This window comes from Odontesthes bonariensis, chromosome 6 (genome assembly GCF_027942865.1).
Source record: "Odontesthes bonariensis isolate fOdoBon6 chromosome 6, fOdoBon6.hap1, whole genome shotgun sequence".
NCBI classification, from domain to species: domain Eukaryota; kingdom Metazoa; phylum Chordata; class Actinopteri; order Atheriniformes; family Atherinopsidae; genus Odontesthes; species Odontesthes bonariensis.
The window spans coordinates 37588062-37600306 of NC_134511.1; the positions used below are offsets into that span (position 1 = coordinate 37588062).

Below are 12245 nucleotides of genomic sequence, written 5' to 3' on the forward strand. Positions count from 1 at the left end.
CATACACAACCAAGCACACACTGGCATTTTAATAGTCATGGAAGAGTACTAGTAGAATTTTTTATTCTCAAAATGTGTAAAGCGAGGGAAGTTATAAATCTTTATAGATCATATATTTTATATATTTATCTAAGGCTAATGTAAATTCAGTATTCTAATTGAGGTGTTCACTCATACTGAAAAAAATAAATGGAATATTAGGAGAGATCCTGATCAAACACATATGAACAATTACATTATAATGGTTTATGAATCAATAAAAGCAAATTGATGTATCATGGATATGAATACACATTTACAGAGGTTGCTTTCACACATAAAAGGCACAAATGAGGACAGAAGGGGTAAGTTATGGAAGATATCTCTGCTGTGTGTTGACTCAGCAGGGATAACAAACAAGAGAATAAGTATCCGAAAGCCGTATAAGAGTAGTGTTGCATTATATTCCAGTATAATTCAAATAGTAACCTGGTGCCGAATCTTGTTTTTTTTTTCTTTTGTGTAGATAAAATAATTTCCATCATAACTCAAATCAGAAACAACACATATAGCATAAATAAATAATCATAAAGCAAGAAATTATGTTTTTGGAGTAGAGGAAACGGTCATCCTACATTTAGGGCTACACAGGAATAAGAAAACTCCTTTATTTTGCACGAGACAAGTTCACCTTAAACCGTTCCATAGATTAAACTGATTTCAGGGCGCATCTGATAATGTACAAGTCAGGCATCACCTGATCAGGGATTCAGTGATAAAGTGAGATACGACTTCAACTGAGAACCGATGGACGGAAAGGGTGAGACTAGGTTATATTAATCCAAGTACTTAAAATCAGGAATAATCAGAATTTAGATTTGATTTTTTTTGGAAGGGGGGGTGTACGAAAGAATGGCTAAGAACCGGGATGTTGATTCATATTATATACAGTATTGGTCGCTGTTGAATAATATTATCAATTAGTAGTGTGGAGACCCACGGTGTTGAAGAAGCGTTCTGATTGGCCCGAGCAGCACTCGTTATACTCAGCGCTCCCATATAAACCCATGCAGACTTGACATCGGCGTTATCTGTCATGCAAGTCAAAAGGATAGACAGGAGTACATTGTAGAGAAATTACCGGCAGCGTACTTGTAACAGCCCACATTTGTTCTGCAGAAGCTTTTGGAGCGTTATTCTTATGAATTACACACAAAGCAGGAGGCGTCTCTTTATCTTTAGTTGTATGATCTCTTGTTCTAAGAGGACGATGCCTTTGAGGACCGGACTTTTTCTCCTGATGGTGCTGAATGCATCTGCATATGAACTGGATCAAAACGAGTCCTATTCGCCCAGGAGAGCACGCTTTTCTGCCAATAGCCCTTGTAAGTAGCACGCTGCCTCTATCTGCATGTATTTCAGAGTGCACTGCTTTTATCTTTTACACATCATTTACACATTGCACATATTTACCTTTGATCGCATACTATGTAGATATTTTTCCCTCATCTTTTTTGGCCTATGCAGCCTTTTCTGTCTAAACGAGCGCGTTGATTCATGGAGAAGGCTTCGGGATTAACGCTGTGGTTTTTGCCGGTGTCCTGCCGGCAACAGATGAGCATGGAGCACGGTGCTGACACCTGAGAGCGCAGGCTGTGTCATGCTGTTAGTCTGTCTCATTGCTTTGGCTGCAGCATAGGTTCTACTTACACAGAATAGAGGAGGACTTCAGGGGTTCTCAGTGCATAAAACAAAAGGTTTCCTGTATAGCTTTGAAGTCAGAAAAAGAAGTAGGAGGCTAAACTGCTTGTCACTATGGCTGTGGCTTTGGATTAATGAATGCAACCCTGTTAGTTCACATTTCCTTTCTGTCAAATAAAAGAAAGCCAAAGTCAAAATATTTCGTAATATCTTATAATAAATGACACAAAAGAAATCAAATGATGAGTTTTCCCTTTTAAACTCAAACTACAGCTCAGTGATAGAAGGCAGTGGGTAACAGGGATGCTCATTCCCTTCTGCATGATTTGCTTCATCATTAGGAGATTTGCAGCTCACTCTCTATATTTTGAGTGCAATCTCTGTTCCCCGATGGCAGACAGACTTTATCTGACCGTGCAGGTCAACATGGGGCCCCAGATTCAAAGGCTGCCAAGTAGGCTTAGGCTCCTCTATGACATTTCTTAATGGCTATTACATAGGATTTGAGTCAGGCTGCCCTCCATCTCAGTGGATTCTCGGATAAAGATTAAGAAAAGCCAACCTTCTGGATATGCTGATTTACAGATTATGTTTTATAGCTTTGTCTTGGTGTAAAATTTCCAGTCGGCTGCATGGACTTTGAGCTGTGTCCCTTATGGCAAAGATCATATTTTGGCACATGGATGGAAATACAGAGCTTTGCTGCTGGGTGGCTGTTTCAAAGGATTTACAAAGAGCAGGGCTGCTGGTAGGTTAATCAGCCTAATAACTATTCCAGTCATGTGACACTCTTCAAACGAGTATGGCAGCATTTTTTTTTTTTTAAGTATTTCATGATGTAGATGTGCATGGGATCAGATCTGGATGTTTAACTGATGTGTTCTTAATTAGTAGTTATGAACATGGTTTGGAGATTCCAATTTAGTTTGACAGTCACAGCTTATGTAAAATCATTAAAGATGAAGTTTGGTGGCAGTATATTTGGGTCTCTGTGTGTGTGTGTGTGTGTGTGTGTGTGTGTGTGTGTTTGTATGTATGTTTATGCGTGTTCACAGGCATGCCAACAATTTTTAGGAAACTCTTTGGTATTTCTGGTGTTGTTCATCCAACTGCTGCTGAAAAGAACCAAACAGTGGAGAATAAGTTCCTGCCAAGATAATAGTGCAGCGGTGCCAAATAGTGTCTGAGATTATTGGAGCTTGGAGGTGTCCAAACTCCTGTCAAGTCACTGTTTGCCCCGGGTTACTGTACATCTTTTGTGAATCACCATAGTTTGAAAATTCTCTTTTGTTCACAGCATTTTTTAGCTGAAACCCTGGCAACCCTTGTGTAATGAGCTCAGTGAGTGTGCAGTGATCCCCAGTGATCCTACTGTTGGCTCCCATGCTGATGGTTCATTCTCTCTGCCCACAGCAGATGTGGCACGCTGTCTCAACAGTGCCCTCCAAGTTGGCTGCGGAGTCTTTGCCTGCCTGGAAAACTCAACTTGTGACACAGATGGCATGCATGACATCTGCAAGTCCTTCCTGTACAGTGCTGCTAAATTTGACACTCAGGTATATACTTCACACTTTGCTGGTATGTGCATGTGAGCTGTGTTGGATGGCAAGAATGTAATTGTCAAGGACAATATGTATTTATTTATTTTACAGGGTAAAGCATTTGTGAAGGAGAGCCTTAAGTGCATTGCCAATGGCATCACCTCCAAGGCATTTCCCACCATCCGTCGCTGCTCCACCTTCCAAAGAATGATAACTGAAGTCCAAGAGGAGTGTTACAGCAAGCTGGATATCTGCACTGTTGCCCGATCTAATCCAGATGCTATTGGTGAAGTGGCACAGCTGCCAAGTCACTTCCCAAACAGGTGAGCTCTTCGTACTTTACAAGTTATGTTGTCACAATGAGGAACTTTGAAACTCCAACATGCTCTTGTTTCTCGTTCTGTTATGAGTCAAAAAGAGAGCAATAGACATTGAAAGGTACATATTTAAGGCAGACGCTTTTATCCAAAGCGACTTACACTCATATCCCAGGTAGGCAGGTAGCATAAGGGGGTCTTGCCGAAGGACCTCTAGTGGATGTAATACCTTTCATGCAGGGGGAGATCAGGAACTGTGGTCACCCACATGACGGGCAGCAAACGTACCACTACACGATCCAGTCGCAGGATAGCTTTGAGTTCCATGTTTTTCATATTCTTTATATATGTTTGCATACCTTTAAAAACAAAAATCAAACAAGAAAATCAAGTTTGAATGGTTTTGTTCCTTTTGTTGTTGTAAGACATGTAAGATTGCAGTTTGGGAGGGGACACAAAAGGATTGGAGGGTGGAGCACAAGGCTTATTAGTGCCTAGAGCTACACTATGGTTACTCCCATATAGATGACATCAGATCATACAAAATGTGTGCAAACACACAAAAACAATTCTATCAAGGCTTGAACCGTTTGTACCCTCTTACCATGTTGCACATTTTTTATCCTATGCTTGAAAGTGCTTAAAATTCACTGTTATGCTTTGCTTTTCCTAGGTTTTATGGAAAGCTGCTACAGAGCCTGATGGACTGCGATGAGGACACAGTAGACCGCATTAGAACCAGCATGGTGTCACGGCTGGGCCCAGAGATGACCATGCTTGTTCAGCTGCTGCAGAGCAAGCCCTGCCCATCCACTGCTGTGGCTGCAGCTGCCGCCATCCCGACTGGAGTGGAGGGCCGTGGGAGCTGGCGCTGGTCCATGAGTCCCCATATGTACAAGATCCAGCCTAATCTGCGAAACAGAGACTCTGCCAGTCATTTAGGCAAAAAGCGCTCGGCCGGTGACGGCTCATAACTTCCACTCAGATTCAGAAAACTCCACGCACTCCTTAAAAAAAAAATCATGAAAGCTCCTCAATTCCCTAGGGGTGATACAATCCATTCCTCTGCTAGACTGGAAGTTACTGAAACGTGCACCTCTAGGGAATGCTGGACTGCCCATAGAGTTGATATCAGTTAAATTGTTGTAATATTGTATATCCTACACATTAGGCTTGAGAGAACCCATCTTCCATCGACTGTTTTCAGATATGTCACAGTCAGTGTTGAACATGTGGCTGTTGCATTTGTGCAACATGGTCCTAATTGCTCCTTTTCACATCCTCCAACAGAAATGAGTCCTTAAGAAGTCAGACATCTTTTGATGCCAAGTAAAACAAAACAAAAAAAAAGAAAGAAATATAACAGCCATAGTGTTCCATTAAAAGACAAACACAATTTCATCATTTTAATTTGTTCATGAATAGAAGTCAGTAAATGCATCATCACTGGTTGAGTTTGTAGGAATGGGAATATATTGATAGATGTATCTAGCATTTCAGCAGTGAGACCAGTCCAATTGTGAGCACGAGAAATGAGCATAATAGCACTAACATAACACTTAAATGTACTGTATACTAAGTTATCAGAGACAGCCATAGCCAGCCCTCTGAAAGAATGCTCAAATGGAGTGAGGTCTGTAGAAGTTTCACAATAAACTACGAGAGGTTACCTTAAACTGACCAAAAAAACTTCAAACTGCCCTGAATGCTATTCATAAAATACCAAAATTGTTTATAGCTATAATACTTTTTTTTCTTTCTTTTTTTTCAGATGGCAGATGTAGCCATGGTCATGTGTTTCAAATAATTATTCTGCACAGAAGGATTGTCCAGGTTGTAGCCACATCTATCAGAAAGTCCTTTTTTGCATATCTTATATCTCAGACACTTGCAACATAAGACTGTTGAGCTCTACAGTATCTATGGGACCATGTTTAATTGGATCTGTATACGCACTCTTAACTGGGTGTGAAGCAGTCGTGTATGTGCCGTAGCTGATTAACATGTTCACCGATGAGAGTGAAGGCAGCCATCCTCTTGGACTGATGATTATCATTCTCTGAGGTGACTCATGTGACATACACACTGACTTCTTCTGTCAAGATGGAGGATGACTATTTAAAAAAAAAGAGCCTTGTTGGAATGATATTTATTTTCCTACTATATTATTTAATTTTTTATTATTTTAAAGCATTATTATAGTTTTAATTAGTTTACAGGTTTAAAAGCAGTTTAGCCATGGCTCCTATTTGAACATGAGCTCTATGCCAAATAAAAAAAAAAAAAAAATCATAAAAAAAAGAGCTGACACTCTTTGACTGATGACTGAATGGGACCCATGTCATGACTCTGTGCTGGCCATAGGGGAACAAGGTTAGTCATTCAGGTCAGGTAATGTACTTTGTGGGTGTTACAAGGGACCACAATAAAGTCTTAGCCTAGCTAGTTTGACACTTGGGGGATGTTTTCGATAAAGGTTGTCATCTTAGCTGCTAGAAGTGCATTTTCAGTGGAGGTTGTTGAAGACAGACCACGTATAGTGATGGTAAAAACAAACGCCAGCATCAAGTACCTTGCCAAATAAGACTATTGATGGATTGAAACTAACTTTAATTTGCCCATGAAAACATCACAATATATTTGATGTTTCTTTCACCTGGTTTTACTTTTTATTTTATTCTATTGTTTTTTGCTCCGACTACTGTGGGAATTAGTCACAGATAAGCAGCACATACCCACCAATCTGTGGGTGAAATGAACAAACATCAAGCTGCGCAGTCTCGATATAAAATGATGATGATTAATGATGATTCTATTCATTGAACAGTTCTTTTTCAGAATCTGGTCTCGTGGCTTTCCGAGGAAGACAATCATTCAGAATAAATAGGTTAGTACTTAGCCACACTGACAGTGGTCTTCATGCTGGTGTTTGCTTTCATTTGTAGCAAATAGATTATGGGTTGGCACCATAGACTTCAGTGAAATATTCGTTGGCTTAAGTTGGTTTAGAGCAGAGTAAATTAAGTAAGTTTAAAATGTAAAATAAGTGAGTACACTGAAAATGACAATGTACAAAATGACATTGTGTTCAAATTGACAATGCAGTGTAGAAGTGAACTTTAGACCTGGGTTGGGTTTGGTTCAAAATTAGCCTTACTTTAAAAGTCAAGCTGTACAAGTTGGTTTTCTTGAAATTTTATTTTATTTTGTGATAACATTGCAACACTTAACAATTTAGATTTTTTTTTTCCCCCTATAACTTCAACAAAGAAAATAAACCCAGTCTGTTATACAAGAGAAGTGACTTTGTTAAGGATTACTGTGAGCAGAAAAAGAGAAGCTTTATTTTTCTGTGTCAGTTTAAGAGCTATGTTAGGAATTCCAAACTATGCAATAATTACACACAAAGGATTCACAGCAACACAGAAATCGACCTTTTTCATTCAGTGCCAGCTGATGCTGTGTGAATGACAATTTACAGGTTTAAAAGCAGTTTAGCCATGGCTCCTATTTGAACATGAGCTCTATGCCAAATAAAAAAAAAAAAAAAATCATAAAAAAAAGAGCTGACACTCTTTGACTGATGACTGAATGGGACCCATGTCATGACTCTGTGCTGGCCATAGGGGAACAAGGTTAGTCATTCAGGTCAGGTAATGTACTTTGTGGGTGTTACAAGGGACCACAATAAAGTCTTAGCCTAGTTTGACACTTGGGGGATGTTTTCGATAAAGGTTGTCATCTTAGCTGCTAGAAGTGCATTTTCAGTGGAGGTTGTTGAAGACAGACCACGTATAGTGATGGTAAAAACAAACGCCAGCATCAAGTACCTTGCCAAATAAGACTATTGATGGATTGAAACTAACTTTAATTTGCCCATGAAAACATCACAATATATTTGATGTTTCTTTCACCTGGTTTTACTTTTTTTTTAAGACATTGTTTTTTGCTCCGACTACTGTGGGAATTAGTCACAGATAAGCAGCACATACCCACCAATCTGTGGGTGAAATGAACAAACATCAAGCTGCGCAGTCTCGATATAAAATGATGATGATTAATGATGATTCTATTCATTGAACAGTTCTTTTTCAGAATCTGGTCTCGTGGCTTTCCGAGGAAGACAATCATTCAGAATAAATAGGTTAGTACTTAGCCACACTGACAGTGGTCTTCATGCTGGTGTTTGCTTTCATTTGTAGCAAATAGATTATGGGTTGGCACCATAGACTTCAGTGAAATATTCGTTGGCTTAAGTTGGTTTAGAGCAGAGTAAATTAAGTAAGTTTAAAATGTAAAATAAGTGAGTACATTGAAAATGACAATGTACAAAATGACATTGTGTTCAAATTGACAATGCAGTGTAGAAGTGAACTTTAGACCTGGGTTGGGTTTGGTTCAAAATTAGCCTTACTTTAAAAGTCAAGCTGTACAAGTTGGTTTTCTTGAAATTTTATTTTATTTTGTGATAACATTGCAACACTTAACAATTTAGATTTTTTTTTTCCCCCTATAACTTCAACAAAGAAAATAAACCCAGTCTGTTATACAAGAGAAGTGACTTTGTTAAGGATTACTGTGAGCAGAAAAAGAGAAGCTTTATTTTTCTGTGTCAGTTTAAGAGCTATGTTAGGAATTCCAAACTATGCAATAATTACACACAAAGGATTCACAGCAACACAGAAATCGACCTTTTTCATTCAGTGCCAGCTGATGCTGTGTGAATGAAGCAGCAGCATGTGCTTACATGCTGCACTTACAGTGTGAAGTATCGCTCCTCTATAATGCTTTCCGTTTCTGTGTTTTTTCCTAAATCGCTGTTTCTTTTGTTCTGTGAATAGGATCATTTCTTTTGTGTCATGTGATGCAAGGGGCAGACGTTGGGAAGGAATTACTTGGGAACTACTATATCCAAGCTTTCGCTTTCAGTTGAATATGCACTTTGCATCTTAACCACTATAAAGGGCATTGAAACATTCAGCACACGTGCATCTGAGGCATATTTTATTTACCCAGTGAATAGAGATGAGTTTGAATATTTCATATCCTGAAGGGTCAGGGCTTCTTCATGTACTATTGATACATGTGTCTGTATCTTTGTTGTCCACGGGTAAATCCAAAACCCAACAGTTGCTGCTAAACTCCTACTACCCTGTATGATGCCGTACCGATGCCTCTGCTGAGACCGCTCTGATCTGTCAACACACAGTGAGCCCAGCATCGCTCCATTTGCATTTCAGCATTTTCGTGTCGATCCATGTCTACATATTTATTTTTCTGTGAACATGTCAAACACGTTTAGCAAGGGCAAATTGACTGTTTCCTCACCAAGTAGAAGGTCACTTTGGAGAATGTATCTGTATACTGAATGTCTCTTTTGACAAGGACATGCCCAAGTTATGTGACTAGTGAACGCTATTAGGAAAACCAAAAGTGAGAAAAGTCTTTTGATTTCTTTCTGTTTTAGATTATAATCCAGGTAAAAAGTTGCTCAAGGTGGTACTGGAGTATTGTCAAATTGATCCATGGTGAGTTTTGCGAGACTGTTCCTGTTAATACTAAAGACTAAAACCTCCTTCACTTCTGGCACTTCATGGTACTGTTTCCCCTCAAGACTTGAAATAGATGGCTAAATGTTGTGCTTCAAATCAAGCAGTGTCAGTGACGAGTAAAGTTTATTTTTTTTTCATATATAAGTGACAATTATTTTAGATTCAGATTCAAAAATATATTGCAGATTATAGGAAATTTCTGAAGTTCCTGATACCAATGCTATGTAACGCATGATTGACCCTTGTGAATCACTTGCACTTTAAGATATACCCATATACATATATGCCCATACTGTGTATATGTTTGGGTTTTTCCTCTGTACTGAAAAGTCATGAAAGATACAATGCATCATTTGTGTGTCTTTTGCTGATCAGAAATAAAATATTTCTCAAATCTGGCACATGGAATGAAATGTGTTGCTTTGCTCTTGTTTCACAAATTTGGATCCATTATAAGTTGGACATTTACACAAGCATTCACCATTTTAAAGTGCTTCATTCTTCTTCTCAAATCACTCAAAAGTATTCCGATAACTGCCTGATTTTATGACTGATTTATTTATCAGAAAGTGAAGCATGCTGGTTAAGTGAGGGAATGTGTGCATATTTCGCCACACAAACCACATAAAGACAAGCAAACTGATATGACCCTCAGTGTGCACAAAGTGTGTTTTCTGAAATGTGCATGATTATCTGCACTGCTGACTCTCTTCATCACCACTTTTTCAACCAGACCACAATTTCGACAGTGAACGTGTCACCCATCACACCACAATAATATCCAGTTCTATAAAGATTTCTAATATCCTCAGCAACGTAAAAAAGAAGAGAAGACAGTTCTAGGCTTAGTGCCATCCCAAACATTTGGCACCAGCTTCCAAAGAGTTACACCTACTGTGTGTCCTTTTCAGCTTTAAGTCTCTAAATCTTTGAAAAACTAAAGAAACGGATAGATGAGAAAGTTTAATGTTTTCTAAAAAGCCGTAAATCAATAAGTAAATGATGGCTAAGGCAGATTTTAACTACCAACTAATCATCAAACTTGGAGCTATCGTAATCTCTCACAGCAATGGAGCTGGGAACTGGACAGTAATTTTCTAACAAAGAAAAACAAGTTCATGACTTCAGTGATACCAGAAACCAGAAAAGTCCCAGTCTGAGAATGCAGAGCCTATAAAGGGATGCTGGATGCAATAGAAGACAAAAAGCTCTGTACAAAATAGAAAATGAACAGTGTTGAAAGTAACAGCAATCGACTATGTTTTGTATCACATGAAACTGTGTAGAAAGTTGTGTTTTCCAAATATTAGATATTCAAAATACTTATTAGGAGATGGGAGGTGATGTTACACTGTGCACTGTCATACCATAGAATGGAGCTTAAGTTTCATCCAACCCAATATTATCTAAGGACTTTTTTCAGCTTCACTGCTTGTTGTGGTTGGTTAAGTTTAGGCATAAAGAAAACATGTTTTGGTTTCAATATGAGATGACACTTAATTACAAGTTGGCTTCATATCACCTGAATATTGTCCTAAAATAACTGGCAGCTGTAACTGTGAAACATTTCTGCCTTATGTTGGCAGTTTTGGCAAGTGGACGAACATACGTGTTCAATGTTTTCTTGGGAGACTTGGCTGCCCGCAAACCAAAATGATCAGATAAAAGGAGCCACACAGCTTTCTAGAGCTGTGGGGAACTGTAGGGTCTGGATAACTACTATCTGTTGGACATTTTTTCCTAATATGCATCATCACCATATACATTGAATATATAGAAATATTGTATAAGCCACTAAAATTACACTGGCATGAGGTGAAAGGTGGATTTGTGTGCTGTGAATAGTGGATTCTAGTGTTTGCCTCATTTCTGTTCACTTTCTATTGTTTTTGGAAGTGGTGAGCTCATATGATAGCACTGCTTTCCTCTTCTAGTCTGAGCTCCTGTAGGCATCAAGTGCTTTTGTCACTGTGCTACTGGGCAGTCAAGATTTAGGTGCATAGGTGCTCAGTTTTCCTGCTGAAGACAAGATTTCTCCTCTGAAATTATGCAGATGTTCTTTCATGAAGGGGCCGGATCATATTGCTCTCAGCTCTGCATGATTATTGTATAATAATTTTGTCCAGATTGTAAATAATTTCCCATGCTGTGATTGAGTTTTTTTTTCATTTGTTGTTGCACCCCACCTCCTCCACTGTTTTGAGTGAATTCAGAGTTTGCATGTGTGTTGTTAACAATTGATATAGCTTTCTTTTTAAAAAAGAATTTGATTCAACAGAATAACTGTGTTCTGTACTGCATGTCCTGAAACTAAAAAAATATTACATTCTTTCCAGTGAATGATACAATAGTTACTCTCCTATGCACCAATAATTATAACATGAAATTGCTTTGGTTTACCACATGCTCGCAGCATGTGTTGCAAATCCTGCAATACCCATGAAGAAAGCTGAGAGACGCAGACAGCACCTCCTGATGAAAATGAACTTTCTTAAACTTCAGCACAAACGAGCTGAAACTGCAAAGTGACTGTTGGCTTTGAGAGCCTGAGGAAAAGAGGGGGCAGAATGCAAAAGGCTCCATGGGCGCTAATCTCAGTCAGAGGGAGATATAATTTCATGCCTATTTAGAGAATAGTCCTGAAGGGCTTTCTCATCAACCGCTCTCCAGTCTCTTGGATAGGTGATGCAGCAGCTCTGCTCACAGATTCTATCTTGTCCTGCTTTAAAGAGACATTCACTCTAAAACCATTGATGGACTGAGCACACGCAGGATGGACAGAACGAATTTCCCCATGTGTTCCCTTTAAAATCTGTCTCTCACTGAGTCTTTCTGCCCGGTTACATAGCTGTAGTTATGTAGAGAGCAACTTTTAAAAGCAATTTGGATGGAATTACTGCTGAATTACATCGCAGTGAAACATCTTGTTGCCAGGAAACATTTGAGCAGATTTTTGACCCTGCCTATTCATTTTGTTGCCTGTAGCTTGGACTGCTGCCGAGTGTATCACCACCCTGACAATCACTACCAGAGTAATAATGAATAATGACGAAAATTACAATGTCATTATGCAGATGCGATTCATACCATCTGCTTGTGTTCTTTTTATGTGATGTTACTGCTTTCTAAAATTCGTGATATTGTGATACATTTGA

The 12245-nt window shown here is 38.8% G+C and overlaps 1 protein-coding gene across 1 annotated transcript; it reads left to right on the forward strand.

The window, feature by feature from the left end:
* Window positions 1-1088: 1088 nt before the first annotated feature.
* Window positions 1089-6197, forward strand: stc1 (stanniocalcin 1). The gene is made up of 4 exons (XM_075468685.1): window positions 1089-1364; window positions 3094-3236; window positions 3333-3544; window positions 4212-6197. The coding sequence occupies exons 1-4, from the start codon at window positions 1181-1183 to the stop codon at window positions 4510-4512; spliced, it is 840 nt and encodes a 279-aa protein (XP_075324800.1). The 5' UTR covers window positions 1089-1180; the 3' UTR covers window positions 4513-6197.
* Window positions 6198-12245: the final 6048 nt, after the last annotated feature.

Bases quoted from the DNA above. Each gene is read 5' to 3' on its own strand.
- stc1 (XM_075468685.1), top strand. From the start codon at position 1,181: ATGAATTACACACAAAGCAGGAGGCGTCTCTTTATCTTTAGTTGTATG. The intron at 3,237-3,332 runs GTATATACTTCA...TTTATTTTACAG, and splicing joins CTGCTAAATTTGACACTCAG to GGTAAAGCATTTGTGAAGGA. The intron at 3,545-4,211 runs GTGAGCTCTTCG...TGCTTTTCCTAG, and splicing joins CCAAGTCACTTCCCAAACAG to GTTTTATGGAAAGCTGCTAC.